This window comes from Erythrolamprus reginae, chromosome 4 (assembly GCF_031021105.1).
Source record: "Erythrolamprus reginae isolate rEryReg1 chromosome 4, rEryReg1.hap1, whole genome shotgun sequence".
NCBI lineage: Eukaryota > Metazoa > Chordata > Lepidosauria > Squamata > Dipsadidae > Erythrolamprus > Erythrolamprus reginae.
The window spans coordinates 35887524-35914472 of NC_091953.1; the positions used below are offsets into that span (position 1 = coordinate 35887524).

The 26949-nt window shown below is 40.8% G+C and overlaps 1 protein-coding gene across 1 annotated transcript; it reads right to left on the minus strand.

Moving 5' to 3' along the window:
* Window positions 1–80: 80 nt before the first annotated feature.
* On the minus strand, window positions 81–26756 carry TBX19 (T-box transcription factor 19). The gene is made up of 8 exons (XM_070751720.1): window positions 26560–26756; window positions 18253–18517; window positions 13025–13159; window positions 11866–11927; window positions 11496–11557; window positions 9231–9416; window positions 4263–4398; window positions 81–309 (listed from the first exon to the last, which is right to left on the minus strand). Exons 1-8 carry the CDS (start codon window positions 26754–26756, stop codon window positions 81–83), a joined length of 1272 nt encoding a protein of 423 aa, XP_070607821.1.
* Window positions 26757–26949: the final 193 nt, after the last annotated feature.

Here is a 26949-nt window from a genome sequence, read left to right on the forward strand (position 1 = left end):
TGTTAGATGTGGCTTCTTCCTATCCTATCGCAGCCTCCTGTTCTGTTGTTGGGTGATCGTGTGCTGCTTCCCAAAACCCACTAGAAAGAACGAGAGGTGGCAGGTGTCCAGGTTGAATCTGTTAATCTGGAGAAGGCAGGTTCCAATTGTGTGTCCACATTGCTGGCAACTGTTCCTGATAAACCAGATGAGGATGTGGCAGGCAACGCAATGCTGCTTCGCAGAAATGGGGAACCGCTGCTTACATCGCTTGCCAGGTTAGAAATGTTGACAGCATTGTTACTGACAGTCCAGAGGCAAGGATAGTGACTGCAACAAAGCAACACACACACACACACATACAAAAACCACAACTGAAATTTGCAGTTACCGTTATCATTGCTTGATGTATAACAGGAACAGAATCATTTTTGGCTGAAAATTGTATTTCTTTATTCAAGGCATTATTTGTCTGGCAAAGAAATAGGCTTCCAGAATTATGATTTTATGCAAGTGCTGTACAGTGTCCCCTTGATTTTCGCGGGTTCGAACTTCACGAATAGCCTATATCACGGTTTTTCAAAAAATATTAATTTAAAAATACTTCGCGTTTTTTTTCCCAGTTTTCCCCTGCCCAATGACATCATACGTCATCGCCAAACTAATAATTTTTGCAAATAAATAACAAAAAAAATAATTATTGTTAAATAATTATGTTTATAAATATCAGGATCACTAAGTGTCTTATTCAATGCTGAGTACCAGTAATAATGGTGAGTAAATGGTTGTTAAGGGAATGGGAAATGGTAACTTAGGGGTTTGAAGTGCTAAGGGAAGGCTTGTGATACTGTCCATAGCCAAAAATGTTGTATTTACTTCCGCATCTCTACTTCGCGGAAATTCGACTTTCGCGGGCGGCCTCGGAATGCATCCCCCACGAAAATCTAGGGAACACTGTATATAGTGGCTATTTTTCATTTCTTTCTAACTTAGGGCAAGGTTAGGGAGAGTTTCTTGCACCTTTAGGTGCTTCAGCCTTTTGTGGCTAAACAATTTAGTAGAACTGTAAGATTCAAGATAATTTTTAAAAATTTTTAGAAACCGTATGAAACCTTTAACATGATTGTCTACCCTTGACATAAAGCAGTGTTTCTCAAATAGTGGGGTGGGCCCCCTGGGGGGGCATGGAGTGATCCAGGGGTGTGCATGTCCCTGGGGAATGTGTTTTTTTCTGGCACAGAGAGTAAGGGTTTTTGGCACCGAACAATAGCACACAGAGTAGGAGATATGAAGTGCATATAACAAACCCTTAAAAGACACCATGGGAAAATATTTAACAGGGATGAAAAAAATGGAGGAGAGAGACGAAGGTAATGAGACAAATGTAAGTTTCCCGAAAGTAAAGATTTATTTATTAGATTTATTTATTAGATTTGTATGCCGTCCCTCTCCGAAGACTCAGAGCGGAGTAATATTCATATACATGATGATAGTAAGACATAAACAGACATTAGGACAGGGGACGGGAGGCACTTTGGTGCACGCCCCTTACTGACCTCTGACCTTTGTGATCACATTACAAGCAACTGTGTTCTCTTCGCCAATGACGTAAAACTTTTCAACACCACTGATAACAGAGCTACTCTCCAAAAAGACCTAGACTATGTTTCTGAATGGTCTAACATCTGGCAACTCCAAATCTCCAAATCTCCAAATCTCCAAATCTCCAAATCTCCAAATCTCCAAATCTCCAAATCTCCAAATCTCCAAATCTCCAAATCTCCAAATCTCCAAATCTCCAAATCTCCAAATCTCCAAATCTCCAAATCTCCAAATCTCCAAATCTCCAAATCTCCAAATCTCCAAATCTCCAAATCTCCAAATCTCAACCAACAAATGCTCTGTCCTTCACATTTGCAAAATATCAGAACACCAAATATAAGTTGAATAAACAAGACCTTACAGACAACCCCCACTCTGTAAAAGACCTTGGAATACTCATATCAAATTACTTAAGTGCCAAAACCCACTGCAACAACATCGCCAAAAAGGCCTTGAGAGTTGTTATCCTAATCCTACATAGCTTCTGCTCTTGCAATCTCACACTACCAACCAGAGCTTAAACTTTCGCCAGACCTATTCTTGAATACAGCTCTTCAGTCTAGAAGCCGCATCGCATCTTGGACATAAACACCCTAGAAAATGTCCAAAGATATTTTACAGGAAAAGCCCTTCATTCCTCCACTCGCAACAGAATAGTCCACGAGACTAGACTTACAATCCTGGGTCTTGAAAGCTTAGAACTTCGCTGCCTTAAACATGACCTAAGCATTGCCCATAAAATAATATTTATTTATTTATTTATTTATTTATTCAATTTTTATGCCGCCCTTCTCCTTAGACTTACAACATGTTAGCAATAGCGCTTCTTAACAGAGCCAGCATATTGCCCCCACAATCCGGGTCCTCATTTTACCCACCTCGGAAGGATGGAAGGCTGAGTCAACCTTGAGCCATTGATGAGATTTGAACCGCTGACTTACAGATCTACAGTCAACTTCAGTGGCCTGCAGTACAGCACTCTACCTGCTGCGCCACCCCGGCTCTATGCTACAATGTCCTTCCGATCAACGACTACTTCACCTTCAACCTCAACAACACAAGAGCACACAACAGATTCAAACTCAATGTAAACTGCTCCAAACTTGACTGCAAAAAGTATGACTTTAGTAATCGAGTGGTTGAAGCTTGGAACTCACTACCAGACTCTGTAGTGTCATCTCCTAACCCCCAAAACTTTACCCTTAGACTGTCCACTGTTGACCTCTCCAGATTCCTAAGAAGTCAGTAAGGGGCGTGCACCAACGTGCCTCCCGTCCCCTGTACTAATGTCTCTTTATGTCTTACTATCATCATGTATATGAATATTACTCCGCTCGGAGTCTTCGGAGAGGGGCGGCACACAAATCTAATAAATAAATAAATTACTATTTCTATTATTCCTCTAATATTTTATTCATGTATATTAATATGATTATTTCTTCACATCCCTGCATTATGTGCATGACAAAACAAATAAATAAATATAAATAAATAAATATTTTGCTATCATCTTCCACTATATGTTCCCCCCAATTTCTCAGGCTAGTCTATAGCTCCTCTATTTTCTTGTGGGTTTTCATCCAAATACTAACCAGAGTCTGTTTTGCTTTTGAGCCCAGACCAAGTTTTAAATTGCACCCTCGGGAGCAAACCAGACTTAAATACTGATTTGTATTGAATACTTAAATAAAATTCACCTGATATTTATATCAGCAAAATATAATCATTCTTCCTAATGATTAAACTGCCTCTTGTCATATAGAAAGTTAACATAGCTTTTTATTTTATTTGTCTTTAAAAGGAGGAAAGGGGTATACAGTGATACCTCGTCTTACAAACGCCTCGTCACACAAACTTTTCGAGATACAAACCCGGGGTTTAAGATTTTTTTGTCTCTTCTTACAAACTATTTTCACATTACAAACCCACCGCCACCACTGGGATGCACCGCCTCTGGATTTCCGTTGCCAGCAAAGCACCCATTTTTGCACTGCTGGGATTCCCCTGAGGCTCCCCTCCATGGGAAACCACACCTCCGGACTTCTGTGTTTTTGTGATGCTGCAGGGGAATCCCAGCAGGGGAATCCCAGCAGCACAAAAACAGATGCTTCGCTGGCAACGGAAGTCCGGAGGTGGGGTTTCCCACCGACAGGAGCCTCAGTGAAATCGCAGCATCACAAAAACACAGGAGTCCGGAGGTGGGGTTTCAAGAACTTCGGTGTTTTTGCAATGCTGGGATTTCACTGATGCTCTCTTCGCTGGGAAACCCCACCTCTGGGCTTCCGTTGCCAGTGAAGCGCTCGTTTTTGCGATGCTGGGATTCCCCTGCTGGGATTCCCCTGCAGCATCGCAAAAACACACAAGTCTGGAGGTGGGGTTTCCCATGAAGGGGAGCCTCAGGGAAATCCCAGCAGCACAAAAACAGGTGCTTTGGCTGGCAAAAGGGGTGAATTTTGGGCTTGCATGCATTAATTGCTTTGCCATTGATTCCTATGGGAAACATTGTTTCGTCTTACAAACTTTTCACCTTAAGAACTTTGTCCTGGAACCAATTAAGTTTATAAGACTGTATAGTAAAATCTGACCTATTTCTTTTCCTCGTTGTATGCAAGAAAGGTTGCTGGGACTACTGATATAGCTGCTGCTAGGACAACATACACAGTGAAACGATGCTTGCTTACCTGGACCCTGGAGCGGTAGTACTACTATTATGTGGCACTGGGAGCAGGTTGTTGTGGTGACTGGAGGGTCCTGTGGGCCAACCTTCAGGGCTTGGGGACACTTGGAAATCACTGTTGGCATTTTCTGTCAGATTCACTTTAGAATAGAGAACACAAAAGATTCAGTACCATTGTGAGATTATGTTTACATTACCAAATCAGGCTGAGTATTAAATGAAATCAGAAAAAGGCAGAACCTTGAGCTGAACCATGGCCTGCATTGGCTGCCGATCAGTTTCTGGTTACAATTCAAAGTGTTGGTTATGACCTTTAAAGCTCTACATGGCAGTGGACTAGAGTACCTTTGGAACCGCCTGCTACCGCACGAATCCCAGCAACCGATAAGGTCCCACAAAGTGGGCCTTCTCCGGGTCCCGTCCACTAAACAATGTTGTTTGGCGGGCCCCAGGGGAAGAGCCTTCTCTGTGGTGGCCCTGCCCTCTGGAATCAACTCCCCCCGGAGATTAGAACTGCCCCCACCCTTCTTGTCTTCCGTAAATTATTCAAGACCCATCTATACCGCAAGGCATGGGGGAGTTTTATTTTTTTTATATTTATGTTTGGTATGTAGGGTTTTATATGCTTCTTTTAATATTAGATTTGTTTCACTATAATATTGTTTTATTGCTGTTGTGAGCCGTCCCGAATCTTCGGAGAGGGGTGGCATACAAATCTAATAAATTGAATTGAATTGAATATACAACCTTTATTTTTCACTCCTTGATATGTTCACAAAGTGCAGTTTGTCTTTTCAGTTTGACTGAGAACATGACTCTTTTCAGTAGTTCTTGAACTATCGTGCAACTATGGTTTGGGGTTCATAATAAAATAAACTAAAATATTAAAAACACCCAGGATCTTACAAGATGTCTGCAATCTCACCTATGACATTTCATTCAAGAATAACGAACAACTAAGATTTTACATATTCATTCTTTTAAAGTACAGTGGTCCCTCCATCATCACGAGGGTTCCGTTCCAGGACCCCAAGCGATGATCGATTTTTCGCGAAGTAGCGGTGCGGAAGTAAAAACACCATCTGCGCATGTGCAGATGGTGTTTTTACTTCCACCGCCGCCCGCCCTTCGCCCGCCCACCCCGTTGCTCGCGCCTGGGGTTTCCCCGCGCGCGTGCCGCCCGCCCGCCCACGCTGTTGCTGGGGCCGCTTCCCAGCTGGGGAGCGGAGCTGGGGTGTCCCCAAGCGCGCGCGCACCGCCCGCCCACGCTGTTGCTGGGGCCGCTTCCCAGCTGGGGAGCGGAGCTGGAGTTTCCCCAAGCGCGCGCGCATTGCTGGGGCCGCTTCCCAGCTGGGGAGCGGAGCTAGGGTTTCCCCAAGCGCGCACGTGCGCACCGCCCGCCCGCCCACGCTGTTGCTGGGGCCGCTTCCCAGCTGGGGAGCAGAGCTGGGGTTTCCCCAAGCGCGCGCGCGTTGCTGGGGCCGCTTCCCAGCTGGGGAGCGGAGCTGGGGTGTCCCCAAGCGCGCGCGCACCGCCCGCCCGCCCACGCTGTTGCTGGGGCCGCTTCCCAGCTGGGGAGCGGAGCTGGAGTTTCCCCAAGCGCGCGCGCATTGCTGGGGCCGCTTCCCAGCTGGGGAGCGGAGCTAGGGTTTCCCCAAGCGCGCACGCGCGCACTGCCCGCCCGCCCACGCTGTTGCTGGGGCCGCTTCCCAGCTGGGGAGCGGAGCTGGGGTTTCCCCAAGCGCGCGCGCGTTGCTGGGGCCGCTTCCCAGCTGGGGAGCGGAGCTGGGGTTTTCCCAAGCGCGCGCGCACCGCCCGCCCACGCTGTTGCTGGGGCCGCTTCCCAGCTGGGGAGCGGAGCTGGGGTGTCCCCGCGCGTGCCGCCCGCCCGCCCATGCCGTTGCTCGCGCTGCCGCTGGGGTCTTACCGGGGCAAGAGGGGGAAGACCCAGGGAAGCTGCCCAGCTTCCCAGCTGGGGAACTCCACCATCTACGCATGCGTGGCCATAGAAAAAAGGCACGCATGCGCAGATGGTGGAGTTTACTTCCGGGTTGAAAACTCGCGAAATAGCCCTTTCGCGATGCTCGAGGATGCGAAACTCGAGGGTTCACTGTATTTGCGTTTAGTGTACGATAATTTTTTTTAATGAAACTATACTTCTATGTAATAATGTTGTAGTACAATTCTATTTAAGGTTTTGCAATGTTTGTTTCAAAATTGCATTGCCAATTCCTGGTTTATCTGCTTCCTGCTAGCTGAGCCACAAGAAATCACCTTTAAATGAGCTGTGGCGGTCCAATGGTTAGAATGCAGCACTGCAGGCTACTTCTGCTGACTGCCAGCAGTTCAGCAGTTCGATTCTCACCAGCTGAAGGTTGACTCAGCCTGCCATCTTTCCAAGGTCAGTAAAATAAGGACACAGATTATTGGGAGTGGGGGGCAATATGCTGACTGTGTAAGCTGCTTAGCATGTAAAGCACTCTGAAGTGGTATATAATTCTAAGTGCTATTGCTATTAAACAGAGCGCCACTGGGAGTAGACAGTTGGACTATTATGTCCTTGCTGTCCAATCATATTGCAGTATTTCTTGAGAGGAAGGGATTATAGTTCTGTTCTAGTGTACATACTTTGCTTGCCCCAGGTTCAGCATCCTAAAGATGAGAGGCATATATTACTATATGGCTTTCTCTGTTCATATAATTGTATGCAGTTCCTGATACTATTTATTTATTTATCAGATTTGTATGCCGCCCCTCTCCGTAGACTCAGAGCGGCTAACAACAATAATAAGACAATGTAAACAAATCTAATATTTAAGTTAATTTAAAAACCCTAATGTAAGAAACCAATCATACATACAGACATACCATGCATAAATTTTATACACCTAGGGGGAAGGGAAAGTCTCAATTCCCCCATGCCTGACGACAGAGGTGGGTTTTAAGGAGCTTACGAAAGGCAAGGAGGGTGGGGGCAACTCTGATATCTGGGGGGAAGTTGGTTCCAAAGGGTCGGGGCCGCCACAGAGAAGGCTCTTCCCCTGGGCCCCGCCAAACGACATTGTTTAGTTGACGGGACCCGGAGAAGGCCAACTCTGTGAGACCTAACTGGTCGCTGGGATTCGTGTGGAGATATTCTGGTCCAATGCAATGAAGGGCTTTATAGGTCATAACCAACACTTTGAATTGTGACCAGAAACTGATCGACAACCAATGCAGACTGCGGAGTGTTGGTGTAACATAGGCATATTTAGGGAAGCCCATGAATGCTCTCGCAGCTGCATTCTGCACGATCTGAAGTTTCCGAACACTTTTCAAAGGTAGCCCCATGTAGAGAGCATTACAGTAGTCGAGCCTCGAGGTGATGAGGGCATGAGTGACTGTGAGCAGTGACTCCCGGTCCAAATAGGGCCGCAACTGCTGCACCAGGCGGACCTGGGCAAATGCCCCCCTCGCCACAGCTGAAAGATGGTTCTCTAATGTGAGCTGTGGATCGAGGAGGACGCCCAAGTTGCGAACCTTCTCTGAGGGGGTTAGTGATTTCCCCCCCCCCAGGGTAATGGACGGACAAATCTTGCCTCATGTTTTTCTACTCTTTTTAATCTTAATATTATAATGATCAAAAATATTTTAAATCAAAAGTATCATAAAAATTTGTCAAAGAAAAAGAACATTGCTCAATTATTTTCTTTTTTGCCATTAAAGAGCTGTTTTTCCAGAAGCCTCATGGGGAAGCAAGAGTGAAGAGTGAAAAGGAACATTTCCTAAAAAATGCGTACAATCTTTCCAAATAGAAGCTTCATTGATTAAATTTCCCTAAAAATGAATTCTCCTTGGAATCTCGTTTAATATCTATCATTGCTGTAATTTTATTGGCAAAATATAGACACAGTTTCCATTCTCCGTGTTTGTCTGCTGAATTTTACAGCTTAATTTACAGTCCCAGTATTTCTCGGGGGTATTTCTCATTAAAATACTAATCAAATCTAGCCAAGATCCACTACTATTTCTTTCTCAGCTGTGAAGGAAAATAATACAGAAAACAAGAGCATTCTATGTACTAATATTTTTTTTCTTTTTTGTGGTTGTTCAATATATTTTTCCCTTTTTTAAAAAAAAAAGGAGCATTGGTTATATGTATAATTAGAATAGTTACACCTCTTCATTTAGCCTTTCAAAATCTTTTTGCTGTGATTCACTTGCTAATCATTTCGTGTGATGTAAACTGGCATCATACATAAGCGCACTAGAGTGCCTTCCGTCCCCTGTCCTATAGTCTCTCCTATATCTTGTATTTCTTCTCTACTACCCTGTTTCCCCGAAAATAAGACGTACCCCGAAAGTAAGGCATGTCAGAGGTTTTGCAGAATTTGCTAATATAAGGCACCCCCAAAAAATAAGGCATAGTCAAGTTTGCATACGGTACAGTGGAAAAACATACGGTACCATTCAAAGCTGTTCATAGCGGTACCGTAATAATGTGGCGTCCCCTGCTGGCCCCTCCCATCGCTTTGTACCATCCAGTACAGCAGACACAGTCTGCTGCTGTCTCACCGCCATTACAGTCTCCACTACAGTGCGTAGACTGTAGTTCCTCTGGTGGCCAGAAGCTGCAATAGCGGGAGTATACTTTGGTACCATATAAGCGCCGTCGTTTGTGTGTGTGGGTGCCACACTGACAGGAACCGTACTGTAATCAGTGTACCGTACAGTACACTTTCTTTGGGGGTGTCAGCTTTTCTGCCTGTGAATTTGTCTTATTTGAGAAATACAAGGCACCCCCCGTAAATAAGACGTAGCACAACTTTTGGAGCAAAAATTAATATAAGACAGTGTCTTATTTTCGGGGAAACACGGTATATCCTCTATAACCTTCATTGTGTATTATTGTGTATTGGAGAAAATAAATAAATAAAAATAAATAAATACATTTGCTTTTGATAAATAAATGCAAAACGTGACAAGGACTTGCCTGGATAATTATTTTTTTGCATGTACGAAGCCGGATATGGAACGGCCCTGTGTCCTCGTAGAGCTGAATAATGTTCACAGCCGTGGTGAGAATGCGGAGCAGGCAGAGAAAAACTCCCCGTGTATGGATAATTGGAAGTTCCTGCTGCACAGACAGCGTCAGGATTGGAAATCAACCAACCACCCACTACAGAAATATTGAGAATTGAGTAAAACAAAAATCTGAAGTAGGAAACAGGAATATATGTACATATATATACACACACACTCATATCTTTTAATCTGGCATGCAGACTAAAATACTCAAAAACATAGGATAACTAAATCATCTTTTCTTTTTCTTTTTTTTCTATCATGTTTTTATTATTTTTCTTCAAGACAAACAATACATACAACATTTAACATTTAAGGAGTTACCATCGCTCCGCTAATCATAGAAGTCTAAATAATACAGGAAAAAAATGCTGACTATGTTCAGATCAGTACAGAAATACAGTTTATAAAACTATGCTTTCTTATTAAATCTATTTCTATATTTCCATTTTTATATTATAATTCATATAATTAAAATCAATTCTAATATCTATAGTTTTTTGTCAATACATTACTAAAATATCATTTTAATAATGCTAATTAAAATGTATTAATTAATCTTTTCATCTCAAAGAAAAAGGATGGAAATAAGAACCATGTAATCTAATTCTTTTTTATTGGAAGGTATATTTCAGCAGTGAAATTCATGGTTTAGAGGTGAGGATCTTAAAGTTTGGGTGTACTGATAGCAGCGGGTACTGGTGATTCAGAGAACTGCTAGCATAAGGCTATACCCATCCACCTGGATGCCATAACTTTTTTCTTTTTTTAACCCTCTGTGCATGTGCAAAGCCTTCTACGCATGCATAGGGGTGAAAAAGCACATGCACTAATGAAAAAGCTTGTGCGTGAAGCATGCACTTCCAAATCAGTGTGCGGCTCCGCCGACCCGGCACACACACACTCCCGCGCCCCCACTCTGTTCCGGTAGTGCCAGGAATGGTGGCCCCCTGCTGAAGGAGGGGTAAGGAATTAAGGAAATGAAAGAAGCACAATGGCTTTGATTTATTAAGCAAGAGAGAATAACTAGCAGAGAAAGTAAATAATAGCCTTAAAATTTAATTGGAGAATGAAACAAACCGGGTGACGGAATTAGACAAAGAAACCAGCATGACATTAATGACATATACCAAGAGTAATAGATATGAAACTAAGCATAAATAATAGATGTGAGGTGATGTAAGAGAAAGTATAAAAAGCAATGCATACAAGGAGGGACAATGTATTGCCCACAAGATCATATGCTGCAATGTCCTGCTTGTCGGTGACTACTTCTGCTTCAACCATAACAACACAAGAGCACACAACAGATTTAAACTTAATATTAATAGTTCCAAACTTGATTGTAAAATATATGACTTCAGTAACCGAGTTGTCGAAGCATGGAACTCATTACTGGACTCCATAGTGTCATCCCCAAACCCCCAACATTTTACCCTTAGATTATCTATGGTTGACCTATCCAGATTCCTAAGAGGTCAGTAAGGGGCGAGTACAAGTGCACTAGAGTGCTTTTCGTCCCCTGTCCTATTGCTCTCCTATATCTCCTATACCTTTCTTCTATTCCTATATCTCTTCTATTCTTTCATTGATATGTTCTATTACTATAACTTCTTTTCTATTATCTCTTAAATGTATTTTACTATGAGTATCTCCTCTATATCCTTCATCATGTATTTTACTATGTGTATATATACCCACTAAAACCCTCATTGTGTATTGGACAAAATAAATAAATAAATAAATAAATAAAATAAATAATGAGGCAATATCACCAGTTTGCTTTCTCTAAGTAGGTGTTTTATTCTTGGCCACTACCATCATGGTAGTAATTTCTATATAGGCAGGTTCAACATGTCAGTGCTGTCATAAGAATATTCATAACAATGTATCTACTAATTCCAAAGTTTGCCTTTCCTGTGAAATAAGATGCTCAGAATAATATGTCCATGGAGAGAAGTGGTAATAAGGACATTTGAGTAAAACCTTAAGCACAGCTGCAGGAAACTAAAAAATAATATTGTTGTTTCATACCATTGCCTATTACAGTATTCAAAATAGTTTCCCATCTGTGAATCCAATACTATGCACTGACAGATGTTACAAAAGCAATAGTCACCAGTAAACTCATGTTATAAATTTAAAATAAGTAACAAGCTATTGTATAACTTACAGTGAGAGTATGTCATGTGTTGACTTTCAGAGACAATATCTGGAGCATCCTTAGTGTGGTTTCTGAGCGATAAATGAGATGAAAGTTTTATTGATTCTGGTAAAATTATTCTTCCAATGATCTTTCTTTATTCTATCATGACATTATGTAGGTTACTTATTATTTACAAGTCTAATCAACTTCATAAAGCTCTCTTAAATTTGTTGTCATTAAAGTCTGCCAAATTGTTATGATCTCTAGTCATAATGCATACATTAATGTTTATTATATTTCTAATGCAGAGTACAAAATAAGAATGAAGAACAGTAAAGTAACTGGTATTCTTCTATCATTAACAAGTTTCATACATTTGATGAAGAACTGATTTTACCTTTCTTTTGCATCCAGAAATGCCTTGGCAAAAGGGTTGTATTTGATTTTGAGTGCTGTTATCTTGAGGTTCAAGAAAGAAGAATTCTGTTAAGTCTTTTAAAGATGATGGTTGATCATTTATCCACATAAAGTTCAATAGGTTTTAATTAGCCACAGACAATTCACATTCAAATATATTATACCAAAAAGTTATACAAAGGCAAGGCACAACATGCGAAAGACAGAACGTTCTCTTCATACCATACATAATTTAATAGAGTCCTGATATTTATTAAGGAAGTAAGGAAGTTAAAAGAAAGATTTAAAACAATTTCATGGTTTAGTTACTGTAATGAGAGTAAACATTTATTTGGACAACTTTCTCAAACAATTTTCTCAAAAAGAGAACTTTCTTAAACAATTTTCTCAAAAAGAGAAAGCAACCAATCACATAATGATTTTGTATTATCCATCACTATCGGAAGCAATATACTGAGGAGCACAACTTGGTTGGGGTTATTGCATATGATTTGCTTGCTATGGGCTTTCAATAGTCCTGTGGCAGCCTAGCAGGTTTCTTTCTTAAGCAGAAGCTTTGATTTTGCAGCTGAAAGAAATTAACTTGGAAGAGCCTTCTCTGTGGGGGCCCCAACCCTCTGGAACCAGCTCCCCCCTGAGATTAGGATTGCCCCCACCCTCCCTGCCTTTCGTAAACTCCTTAAGACCCACCTCTGCCATCAGGCATGGGGGAACTAAAACATCTCCCCCTTGCCCATGTTGTTTTGCCATTTGATTGATTGACTGTGTGCCTGTTTTTTATATATATTGGGACTCTTTTATGAATTTATTAATTTTAAATTGTAATTAGATTGGTGGGCATTGGATTTGTTATTATGTACTGTTATTATTGTTGTGAGCCGCCCCGAGTTTGCGGAGAGGGGCGGCATATAAATCCAGTAAATCTAATCTAATCTAACTTTCCAATCCAGCAGGATAACTTCTGGTGTCGTCTGAATGCCTTGTCCATAGTTATCGAATAGCAAGCATGCAAGTAACCCATTGTTTTTGATAGGATCAAACAATAAGGGCAGTGGATCACAAAATTTAACTATGCTCCTCTGGACAGTTTAAAGTAATTCCCACAATAAATAAATTGCTTTTTTACAATAGCCACCTACCTCTTCATTCTGGTAGGCAGTCACAGCAATAAACTGAGTTTCAGGAAAAGAGCAATTCATTACCATCCTATGTGGGCCTCCTACACGAACAATATGAACTTGAGGCTCATATTTATGTAGGGAATTCAACATAATCTAGAATAAGAAAAAGGGAGAGAAAATAATTGAAGAGATATTATTTTGTATTCTACAAAAACTTGTGACATATGGAAATTATTACTAACTTCGGTTTCAATGCAAGATGAGACCCTGGTAATGAAATAATTTGTGGCCCAAGTGTTGCACTTAAACAAACATTTTGATATATTATTTCCAAGGTCAGGAAGCTTTCATTTTAAGGCCAATTGCTATATATGGATCTCACCACCCTTCTATCCTCATCACACCACTCTCAAAAAGGGGAAGAGTGAAAATAAGTAACTGATAACAGCGATAGTTGGTTTATTGATAATGAAATATGATAAGTTTCATCTCTAGTCACTTTATTTTTAAAAAAAAGTTTATTTATTGTTTTTTACACAACTACAAAAGACTAAAACAAATATTGTTCACATTTGTCCTTTACAGATCATAAGCCATTCTATTACGTTTCTTATTAACATATCTGTATATAATATGTATTATTCAAAAAGATAGGATAAGTGTGGTAAGCAAAATAGATTAGTAGTAGTTAATTATACTTATAAATGTATAGATATATCACTGAGTAGCCTTGAAAAATAGATACAGAAGTTAATATGTCAAAAGCTATTACTGCTTATCCATTTGTATTTATATTCTCTTGCTCTTTACCTGAATTATGTGTATGTATTTATCTATTTAATCAGTACAACTACATTGTGTCATATTACCCTATTTCTTTTCTCCATCCATTTATACCAATCTCTAGTCACTTTAACTGGATGACTGTAGGTGCACAAACAGTATTCCAAAGAATAGGAATACTGCAAATAGTAACAGCTGACTGAGTCTATTTTGAATACATTTTATATTAGAATTACAACAGAGGTGGGTTCCTCCCAATTTGGACCGTTTATATAGAACCGGTAGTAACTTGGTGGCCTGGGTCGCTGGAACAGGCAGCGACCCAAGCCTGCCACACCTCTAAGCTGGTTCTCTCAGCGCCACCACATGCACTACCATCTTGGTTTTTGCTCCTGCGCATGTGCAGCTTTGTTTTAATATTGTGTATGCATGTTCACACAATGCGCGCATGCCCGCACTGCACTTCCCTGAGTAAACCAGCAGTGAAGAAAACCGGAACCCACCCCTGAATTAGAAGCAGTGATGGAAAATCATTTTTTTCTTTATATGTTCTGTTTGTTTAAATTGATTGATTGATTGATTGATTGATTTTGTCCAATACACAATGAGGGTTTTAGTGGGTATACACATAGTAAAATACATAATGAAGGTTATAGAGGATATACTCATAGTAAAATATATCTAAGAAGGAATAGAAGAGAAGATATAGGAATAAAATATATCAATGAAAGAATAGAAGAGATATAGGAATAGAAGAAAGGTATAGGACAGTGATGGCGAACCTATGACACGCGTGTCAGCACTGACACGCGTAGCCATTTTTGGTGACACGTGGCTGCTCCCGAATCTCCCCTCTACTCTGCTGCTGAGAGTCTGGCGGTGGCAAGGAAGAAAGCCAGGGGGCGGGGAGGAAAGCACCCTATGGCAGAACAGCAGCAGTTCCTCTCCCTGAAGGCAAGAAAGAAATTGGCCAATTGCAGGCCCGCTTTCCTCCCCGCCCCCTGGCTTTCCTCCTCCTCCTCCTCCAGACGCTAAGCTGCAGACCGTATTGGTCCCTTCAGTGCCGCTTTTTTTGCTTCTTCGCCGCCCTGCGAGAAGCCTGGAAACCCTGCATGAGCGGCTGGAGGGGACCGTAAGCAAGCCATCAGGACCCCCGCACACTAACTTGCTGACGGCCATGCTGTCCCGGATCGTGGGGAGGGGAGCTCTTCTCCCGCCAAGTGACGGCGAGGCCCTCCCAATGCTTGCCCGCCCAGGCCCCGCACTTGGAGCCGGGGCGACGGGCCTAGCCTCAGCTTACTTGGCCCCAGCGCGGCCGAAGCGTGGGGCGGAGTAGGCGGCGGCTGCTTCAGGCCCACCCCCGAGCTGAGCTTCCTTTGGCTTCCTTCGAGGCAAAACTGCAAAGCTCACCTGCTGCCTCGAAGGAAGCCAAAGGAAACTCAGCTCAATGAGGATCGGCTGTTGGTCTCTTCAAGCTGCTGCTGCCCACTGCGGAGATCCCTTCACCCGAACAGAGGCAGTGGCGGCGGGTTCAAGGGACCAACAGCCGGTCCTTTTTGGGGCTGCGTTGTTGCAGCGTCTGAGGCCGCCGCCTCCGCCTCCAGGCGAAGGGATCTCCGCAGTGGGCGACAGCGGCAGGTTTAAGGGACCAACAGCCGGTCCTTTTCGGGGCTGCGTTGTTGCAGCCTCCGAGGCCACCCACCGAGGAGATCCCTTCGCCTGGAGGCGGAGGCAGCGGCGGCCTCAGACGCTGCAACAACGCAGCCTCGAAAAGGACCGGCTGTTGGTCCCTTGAACCCCCCGCCACCGCCTCTGTTTAGCCCCCCCCCCCCCCCCGCCCAGGAAAGAGTTGCAGCAGGAAAGCAGCGCATTTGAAAAGCGTGCTGCTTTCCCGTAAAGCCGGCTTTCCTGGCTGGCACAGGGCTTTCCTGGGCAGCTGGCTTGAACCTTGTGCCGGTTAGCAAAGCCGTCTGCCCGCCAGAGACGTGGAGAGAAAGAAGGGAAAAAGAGGGAGGGAAAGAGGAGAGGAAAGAAGGAGGGAAGGGAGAGAAAAGTGAACGAGAAGGAGAGAGAAAGGGAGGAAGAGGGGAAGGAAGGAAGAGATAAAGGAGAAGAGGAAGAGGAAACATGAGAGGAGGAGGAAGAGGAGGAAAAGGAGAGGAAGAGGAGGAGGAAAAGGAGAGGAGGAGAAAGCGGAAGAGGAGAAGGAGAAGGAAGAGCAGGAGAAGGAGAACCAGAAGGAAATGGAGGAGATGAAGAGGAGGAGAAAAAGGAGAGGAGGAGGAAGAGGAGGAAAAGGAGAGGAAGAGGAGGAGAAAAAGGAGAGGAGGAAGAGGGGGGAAAGGAGATGAAGAGGAGGAGGAGGAAGAGGAGGAGGAGAAAGAAAAGCAGGAGAGGAAGAGGAGGAGAAAAAGGAGAGGAGGAGGAAAAGGAGAGGAAGAGGAGGAGCAAAAGGAGAGGAGGAGGAAGAGAAGGAGGAGGAGAAAGAAAAGGAGAAGAGGAAGAGGAAAAATGAGAGGAGGAGGAAGAGGGGGAAAAGGAGAGAAGGAGGAGGAGAAAGAAAAGCAGGAGAGGAAGAGGAGGAGAAAAAGGAGAGGAGGAGGAAGAGGAGGAGAAAAAGGAGAGGAAGAAGAGAAGGAGGAGGAGAAAGAAAAGGAGAAGAGGAAGAGGAAAAATGAGAGGAGGAGGAAGAGGAGGAAAAGGAGAGGAGGAGGAAGAGAAGGAGGAGGAGAAAGAAAAGCAGGAGAGGAAGAGGAGGAGAAAAAGGAGAGGAGGAGGAAGAGGAGAGGAAGAGGAGTGGAGGAGGAAGAGAAGGAGGAGGAGAAAGAAAAGCAGGAGAGGAAGAGTAGGAGAAGAGTAGGAGAGAGGGAGAGGGAGGGGAAGAGGGGAAGGAAGGAAAAGAGAGAAAGAGAAAAAAGTGGAAGGAAGAGAGAAGGAAAGAAAGGAAGAGAGAGAGGGAGAGAGAGAGAGTGAATGATGAGAGAGGAAGGAAGAGAGTGAGAGAGAGTGAGAGTGTTTTTTTTCTCAAGGTGACACACCATCTGAGTTATGCTCGGGTTTTTGGCAAATTTTGACACACCAAGCTCAAAAGGTTGCCCATCACTGGTATAGGAGATACAGAAGAGCAATAGGACAGGAGATGGAAGGCACTCTAGTGCACTTGTACTCGCCCCTTACTGACCTCTTAGGAATCTGGATAGGTCAACCGTGGATAATCTAAGGTATATTGTAAAATTTGAAATGTAGGGAAGATACCAAAGGTAGGTTCTTCCCGATTCGGACCAATTCACCCAAGCCAGTAGCAACCCACTGGTGACATCACGGTGTTGTCACTGAACTGGATCGGTTTGTACTTATCCGTGGCCGCCACCATCTTTTTAAACTTTTTCTGGATTGTTTTGGCTTTTTTTAAAAAATCCAGTTGTTGTTTTTTTTTTGCACTATGCATGCAGACACACAGCATGGGAGAAAGCAAACTGTCCATGAGGTAAGTTGGAACCCACCCCTGGAAAATGTATATTGTTTTTGCAGCAAAATTACAGTGTTTCAATTTGGGGGGGAAACAGAAATCTAGGCACTATCTGAATGCTTTGTTTTTGTTGTTGTTGTTAACCATCTTTCTCTGAAAACCTGTACTAAACAATTCTACATAAAACCAAAGTTCCTGCTTTCCCAGTTTGTTTCTTCATGTAAATTCTGGAGGGTCCCAGATAAGTATAGAAATGGCCATAAACAGGTCAGAATAGATGTAAATAATACGCAAAACTGAAAATTCATTCTTTGCCTGCTAATGGATTTGCTTTCAGGTTTAATCTTGCATTCCAAAATGAATCAAAGAAAATGTTCAACACTGTAGTCCTAGATGCATATTAAACAAACAAGCCAACAAAGCCAACTTTTCTCTTTCATTTTTAAGGGCCTTCAGAGAGAATGCCACTTATTTCCTCGTACAGGTACATACTTTGTATTATTACTCCAAAGGCCAAAGATGATTCAATAGTATATTTATAATTATCATGAGGCAAAAGCAAGCACAGTAATTATTTCATTTAGACGAAGCCTTTTATTTGAGTACCCGACTATTGCCAACATACCACTTACGCACCAAATGGCAAAGGAAAGAAAACAAAGGCTCAATACCCCCAATCATTTCCCCCTTCTCTGAAGCCCTGTGTAAAAACTCAGTACACAAGGCATACTACGGAGGTAAAAATCCCTGGTAGTTAAACCACAGCACATTCTGTCTCTCTTGACATCAAGGAGTCCATTAAAATCTGAAAGCTCCAATTAAAGCCTGTTTATTCCTGTTTACATATGGACTCCATGGAATAATTGGCATCTGTGGGTGAAGAGGCATCTAAGGGCCCTTCTAATTGCATAAATGTACCCTTGATCATTCTTGATTGGTAGAAGCCAATGACTGAAGCCAAGAGGCCTACAAAGTAAAAAACATGGTACCATACCTGCCCATTTCCATTTAGTTTATTGGTAAGTTTCACTTTGCTAAAAGATACTGTGGCCTTCATCCAGTGTGCTCCAAAGTTGGGTGAGTCTGGATGGATATAGACACAGCTGTGGTTGGACGGCTCTGGCTTTCCAGCAGGAACCCATTCTCCATTCACATACTTCCAGCGATGGCTATCAGTTGGAGCAAAATCCAGGAGAAAAGAATACATAGCATTTGGATCCAATCCCGAAACACTGATCTTTAAAACTGGAAACATCCGCCTGTATGAGAATAGAATAGGGAAGAGTAGAGTAGAGTAGAGTAGAGTAGGGTAGGGTAGGGTAGAGTAGAATAGAATAGAATAGAATAGAATTATTTTTTGGCCTTGGACACACAAGGAATTTGTCTTTGGTGCATATGCTCTCAGGGTACATAAAAGAAAAGATACATTTGTCAAGAATCAACCGGTACAACACCATAGGGCGCAATCAAGAAATGATCAAAATTAATATAAATCGTAAGGATACAAGCAACAAGTTACAGTCATACAGTCATAAGTGGGAGGAGATGGATGACAGGAACAATGACAAAACTAATAGTAATAGTAGTGCAGCCTTAGTGAATAGTTAGACAGTGGTGAGGGAATTATTTGAAATTAAGTCTTTTTAAATTTGGGGAATAATTTGTTTTAATTGCTTGTTTTATAAATTAACATATTAATGAATCACTTAATGACACAAAATCTATCCATAGCATGGATAGTGGCTGCCGACCAGTTTCCGGTCACAATACAAAGTGTTGGTTATGACCTGTAAAGCCCTACATTGCATCGGACCAGAATACCTCCGGGACAGCCTGCTTCCGCACGAATCCCAGCAACCGATTAGGTCCCACAGAGTTGGCCTTCTCCGGGTCCTGTCAACTAAACAATGTCATTTGGCAGGGCCCAGGGGAAGAGCCTTCTCTGTGGCGGCCCCGGCCCTCTGGAATCAACTCCCCCTGGAGACTAGGACTGCCCTCAGCCTCCTTGCCTTTTCTAAATTCTTGAAAACCCACCTATGTCGCCAGGTATGGAATAATTGATATATCCTTAGCTGTCTTGGTTTATGTATGGTTTGTTTGGGTTGTATGGTTGTTTTTTAATAAGGGTTTTTAAAACTGTTTTAATATTGGATTTGTATATGATGTTTTTACTTGTTGTGAGCCGCTCCGGGGGGCAGCATACAAATCTAATTAAATTATTATTATTATTATTATTATTATTATTATTATTATTATTATTATTATTATTATTATTATTATTATGCTATGAAATATGAGGTCTTGCCATCAAGACAGCAAGTTCTGTTCCTAAAACAATTGACTAGGGAACATAGTCATCACAAATATTTGGCTCATTATCCAACAGTCCTTCCTACGAAAATTACATTCAAGGATATGCTACATAATGATAATTGGTCTAAAATAGTGGTAAAATCGAATTTTTTTTACTACCGGTTCTGTGGGCATGGGTTGGGGGGGGCTTGGCTTGGTGGGCATGGCAGGGGAAGGATATGGCAAAATCTCCATACCCACTCCATTCTGGAGCCAGCTAGAGGTGGTATTTTCTGATTCTCAGAACTACACAAAATTTCAGTTGCCGGTTCTCCAGAACCTGTTAGAAACTGCTGGATTTCACCCCTGGTCTAAAGGCTGGTTGTTTTTTGTAGTGCATTTAATTTTTTAAATCTATTTTCCAATACAGAAAGAGGAGAATCAATATTAAAGCACTGAAATGCTAACTTTATATTTTCAGGAAGGATAGGAACAATTTGTTCACAGCTTTCCTAAGCAGTATTTTCTGGCAGACAGGAAGAAAAGACAATCGTAACTGTATTTAGAATATTTATATTGGAGATGTTAACATTTTGGAAATGGAAAAGTACATGCATTTATTTGTTTATATTCTATTCATGTGAAACCTGTATCTAACTAGATTTTGAAAATACTGTATATACAGGGGGTGGACAAAAAATGGAAACACCTTGAAAAATCATCAAAATATCTTTTAATATTGGTCCACCTTTTGCGGCGAATACAGCCTCAATTCTCCAAGGTATTAAATCATAAAAATTGTGAATTGTTTCCAAAGGAATTTTAGCCCATTTTTCAGTTAAAGCACCCTCCAGTTCTTTTAGAGACTATGGTGGTGGAAATCATCTTCTTACTTGAATCTCTAAAATCGTCCATAAATGCTCAATAATGTTGAGGTCTGGTGATTGTGGTGGCCAGATGAGATGCTGAACTTCATTAGAATGGTCCTCGTGCCATTCTTTAACACTTCTTGCTCTATGGATGGGTGCATTATCATGTTGAAAGAGAGCATCCCCCTCTGGAAACAGTTCTTGAACCATAGGATGAATTTGGCAAGCCAAAATTCCTAAATAGTGATGGCTATTAATTCTTCCATGAAGAATAATCATTGGCCTGGCGGATTTCCAAGAAATAGCACCCCAGATCATCACTGAACCCCCGCCATGTTTGACGGTTGGGAGAAGGCAGTCTGGATGAAATGATTCTTTTGGCTGTCTCCAAACATAAACACAGCCGGAGGTCGGAAAAAGGGTAAATGATGATTCGTCAGAGAAAATCACATTTTGCCACTGCTCGAGGGACCATTTCTGGTAGTTTCTACACCACTCTAAAGCTTTGGAACATTTGTCTTTGAGAGCAGAGATTTTCTAATTGCCATTCTTCCGTGGAATCCAGATTTGTGAAGCTCCCTTCGAACAGTTTTTGTGGAAACTGGGTTCTGTATGTGTCTATTGAGCTCTGCAGTGATTTTAGGAGTTGTGGTCTCTAACAATTCACTTTAGAGTCTGACGGTCTCTCTCAGACAACTTCGACCAGACCTGTGCTGGCTGAGGACATTTTCCCTTCTGTTTCAAAAGCAGTCATTCCTTTTGAGATATTACCTCTTGAAACGCCAAACATTCAGGCACTTTCTGTTACACTAGCGCCTGCCATTCGAGCACCAACATTTTGGCCTCTTTGAAAGTCTGAGAGGTCTGCCATTTCTATAAGGTCTTCGGAGAGGGGCGACATACAAATCTAATAAATAATAATAATAATAATAATAATAATAATAAGTTATTATTATTATGTCAATACAACACAGCAAACGAGATCAATATGATGTAATACAAAATCCAGCATAGTGATCTTGTTTGCTGTGTTGTATTGACATAATAATAATAATAATAATAATAATAATAATAATAATAATAACAACAACCAATTTCCTTAAATTTCTGTAAAAAAAGGTAGTTTAAAAAACATATCTAATACTGTAATAGAATTAATTTTTTAAAACACATAAAAATATGTCAAGTTTTGATTGATTTGAACAAGTTCGAACATTGTGATTTATTTATTTATTTATTTATTCGTTCATTCATTCTTTCATTCATTTATTTATTTATTTGATTTTTATGTCGCCCTTCTCCTTAGACTCAAGGCGGCTTATAACATGTTAGCAATAGCCTTTTTAACAGAGCCAGCCTATTGCCCCCACAATCCGGGTCCTCATTTTACCCACCTCGGAAGGATGGAAGGCTGAGTCAACCTTGAGCCAGTGATGAGATTTGAACCACTGACCTTCAGATCTACAAGTCAGCTTCGGTGGCCTGTAGTACAGCACTCTACCTGCTGCGCCACCCCGGCTCATTATATGATGACAAAAAGTCAAGTGCTTCCATTTTTTTTGTCCATCTGTAGTTCTCAGCTTTCCTCTCAATGGTGAGTAGGGTTGGTGAAAGTTGTAATGCAGCAATATTTGAAGGGTTAAAGAACTATATTTTTCATATTATTTGTGTTTATTTTTGTCCATGTAAGCCATTTTTCAAGACCTATTCCAACTATTGTTGATTTCAACTTATTTCAGTTTTTTTGCAACTACATTTCCAATTATTCAATTTGCTCTTCTTTCCTTAACCTCATAATGTCTGGAGAAAAACTATTTTTTCTTCTCTTCCTCTTCCTCCCATGGTTGAGAGCCCTGACCACTTATTAGATTTTGATCTTGTTTATTATGCTTTTATTTACATTATTTACAAAATGAATAATATGCGTGTTACATAAAAATAGAGATAAAAATCAATTCCATTTGGCTTTACTTGCTGTATCACAATATATGATAAGAAATCTTATCTTATGACCTATTTAAATATCTAATGAGAAAAATGGGTCCAATTGAATGCATTACCAAAAACAACCAGCCATTAGACCAATTTGCTTGTTGGCTCCAGTTTCTTCTTTGGAAGCCGCCCCGAGTCTTCGGAGAGGGGCGGCATACAAATCCAAATAATAATAATAATAATAATAATAATAATAATAATAATAATAATAATGAAGAAAAAATCTCTATGCCTTGAAACTGATAAGCAATAGAGAACAAACAGGCAGAATAAATATGGGCATGGCCAATTTCCTTTGATTAGTCCATTGATTATATCCTATACTAATAATCTTCAAATGGGATGTTTTGCACTGTTTGCTGCACCATTATTGACTATGTAAAGTTTGGGGGAAACCTAGGAATATTTCTGAACAAGTTTAGTCTGTTTTATGTATATACTTACTTAGAAGATTTCTATTTTTCTCTTTTTACTCCACCTAAAACACTTAAATCATACTTGGGAGCAGGTTTGGGATGAGGATGAAGAAGATCCAGATTCAAGTCCATCATGAGTCATGAAAACTCACTGGCTGTCTGAGGTTCTGCTGTTTCTCCAAAAGCAATATATCCCACAGAATTGTTATTTGGCAGAAATTTTTGAAGAGGGCTATCTATGTTGCCTTTGGTTTTCAGAGGGAAAATGTGATATGAAACTAAAGAATAAATAAAAAGTACTCAATGTCAGAAGACTTGAGAGCTTTTAGGCCATTTTCCCTAGCCTTGTGCTATCTTGAGATTAAATCTTCCATCATATTAGTCACAGATGGTAGACGTTTATTCTCCATGGCACCGGAGGGCCGGACGAGGAACAATGGCTGGAAGCTGACCAAGGAGAGGTTCAACCTGGAAATAAGGAAGAACTTCCTGATGGTCAGAATGATCAACCAGTGGAATAACCTACCAGCGGATGTTGTGAACTCCAATACTCTGGACATTTTAAAGAGGAAATTGGACTGCCATTTGGCTGGGATGCTATAGGGTTTCTGCTTAGGCAGGGGGTTGGACTTGATGACCAGCATGATCCCTTCCAACTCTAACAATAAATAAATAAATAAATGAATGAATGAATGAATGAATGAATGAATAAATAAATAAATAAATAAATTTGTAGCCTAGCACTTCTAAAGAGCTCCAAATTGAGAAAGGTTGCCTAGATATAAACAAACATCAAACTCTTTCTTGGCTTGGTTTGAATTGGTTGAGTTGGATTGGGTTGTTGTTGCTTTTTAATAATAACATATAGCCCTAGCAACAGGGGTGGGTTACTGCCCGGACAGGGGAGAACGCAGTGGGGTAGCAAAAATGGAGCTCCACCCCAGAGCATCCAATTGGCACTGAAAGACGTTGAAACAAAATGCATAAGCCACACCCACAGTGTGATAGTAAAAGTTTTGGTAGTCCATCACTGCCTAGCAATATTACTTAGACTTATATACCACTTCCCAGTGCTTTACAGCCCTCTCTAAGTCGTTTACAGAGTCAGCATATAGCCCTCAACAATCTGGGTCCTCGTTTTATCAATCTCGAAAGAATGAAGACTGAGTCAATCTTGAGCTGGTGAGACTTGAACTGCTGAATTTCTAGCACTCAGCAAAATTACCCCGTAATACTGAATGCTAGCTGGTGCACCATCACAGCTCTATATACTATAATATTCTTGGGAAACTTTAGTTGAATGCAGACACAATCTATGTCTTAAATTAAATCTCCATTTATGTATTAAATCTTGATGGAAAATCTTGATGGAAAAACATTGTGATGACTTTTGCTGCTATGCATGGATTAATTTAGTGTTCATAAATTCAACTGTGCATTCTTTTTTGCCAATGAACCAAGTTAGTAAAAGCAATAGTGATTAATGAATGAGAAAAGAAGTAAAATTAGTGCAAGAACACATCAAGCAATAGCACAAGCCAAATCAAAGCTATCAAATTTCCTACCCATGGGTTATGACAACAGGGCATTGAAGTGAAAGTAATTGTCTTCTATACTAATTGAGACCCTTTTCTTTTTATCAATATATCATCAATACTTTCTCAGGCACAATATTTGAAAACTTTTTATCAACTGAGATGTTCTTAGAAAGTAGTGAGTACATTTTCACTTTATAATGTGTATTAACGTTTCATCCTGTACTTCGAAGTTGAATTTGATTTTGTTGAAATGCAACTGTTAGCAAACCCAGCCAGAATTTTACATAATAAAAATACAAGTTACAATTTATCAACTTCAAAAAATTCTTTATTCCTTAAGCACCCTTTGCATACCGGTAATTATTATATTCTCTTTAGCATCTTTTCAGATACATCACACATCTAACTCAATTTTCTTCTTAGTGTGACAATGCAAAAATATAACCCTTTACTATATGATCGACTTTGTCATTTTTTACATGAGTTCCCATTTGTACATAGCCCTGTCTCCATCTATTTACATAAATACCACAAAAGATCCTCTAAGAAAATATGACTGTCAATGTGAGTGGGGGGTTGACTAGGGAATCAGTAAACTAAAGAATCAAAGGTAGCACTGAATTTGGTGATTCAATATTTATATCTGTTGAAGAACGATGATCACCAAGAACCAGAGAGGGACAGAACAGAGGACAGTTTCCAATTTCATACATTGTCTAAGATTGCATATCATAGGAGAGAGATATTTTTTCTTTTAGATATTAGATAAAAAAAATCAAGGGTTATTTTCCTGTATTCCTGAAGCTATACAGGATATTGGGCTTACTGTTTGCATAAGCAAAACTATAAAATTGTATTGGTTGATGGGTTACCATCAAGCCACCAACTTCTACTGGTCACGTACATAGATCATCTTTCTTCATGATGATACATATTGAATACATTTGGCCTTCACATGATATTGACCAGTGGAATTGAGATCTGTAGATAAAGTGTTCTTTATTATTGTAGCCACTAGAAAAAAAATGTATAAAATGGATTGCAACATAGTTCCATATTTTCACCTCCAAAAAGTTTTTTTACAGCAAGAAAAGTGTTGGAACGAGTAATGGGGAAGATAGAGTTAGAAGAGAAACCAATCAAGACTGAAAGATCTTCCAGAAAAAATGATTTGCAATCAGCCCAAAGTTTAACACAATGTTAAATATGCCTGGACAAAATCATGCACAACCACTTTATCATCTATAAATATTATAAGAACGCATTATAAACTAATCAGAGCTTTACATGATCTGCATGTGTGACAGGCAAAATCATTTTAATTAGTTTATATCATATCATTTATATTTTATATTGGTTTGTATTTTGAAGTTTATAATGCTTTCAATCTCCTTAAGAGCAAATATGCATTTACCATATACAACACTAATCTCTTATATGGTACAGGAAATATATGATATCCAATGGGACTCTCTCATAAGACAAAGTCTTTCAAAAAAGAATTTGAACATTTGGTCCAGAAATAAATAAATCCTTGATTCTTTTATTTAGATACTTGCAGATGTAAGCATGCTGCATCAACATCCATTGAATACACATACAGAAGATACTTCACTTGCTTCTAAGCTGTCAATAATAGCATCTCACAACAACTACTAATATCCAAAAGGGCTGACTATTTATACACAAATAAATAAAAAATATAGGAAAGTGAACACAAGAACAAGGGGACACAATCTGAAGTTAGTTGGGGGAAAGATCAAATGCAACATGAGAAAATATTATTTTACTGAAAGAGTAGCATATCCTTGGAACAAACTTCCATCAGACGTGGTTGGTAAATCCACAGTAACTGAATTTAAACATGCCTGGGATAAACATATATCCATCCTAAGATAAAATACAAAAAATAGTATAAGGGCAGACTAGATGGACCATGAGGTCTTTTTCTGCCGTCAGTCTTCTATGTTTCTATGTTTCTATTCAGTCGGCCAGCAAACAAACCAAGTTGACTTGAAAGAAGTGGAATAATGGCGAGACTATAAGCTTCTTCTCGTGCAGTTTTTATTTACTTCTACAGATCTTCTCAAAAAGAACATCTCCAATGAACTGAAAATCAATCACAGTTGTCGTTGTTCTATGTAGTAAATTCATTGCACCATTCACTGTAGCAAAAGAGAAGGTTAACACTCACCTGCCATTTTTGGTGACAATCATCTCATTTGTAACTTCTCTGAACCTCTGCCACAGGGCGGAATCTTCCAAGATAACCTGGAGTTGTTTCTCAGTAGGATCTCCTTTGTCCCGGCCAGCCAGGAGCTCATTTTCCACCACATTGAGCAGCCTGGAGATGGTGCAATCACTGTGCTTCTTACAGTCCAAATCAGTCATGGTGACTCTAATGTCAGAAACTTCTCAGGTTGTTTAAAAAAAAAAAATGAAAGAGGGAAGCCTTCTCAATCCCCTCTGAACCTAAGCCCAAACTAATTAATTAGCCACAATGGAACAAAAGTGCCCACCTCAGCCTTTTGCCTCAGACTTGTTCTTTCCTCCACTACATCCCAACACGATGGTGACACCTGCA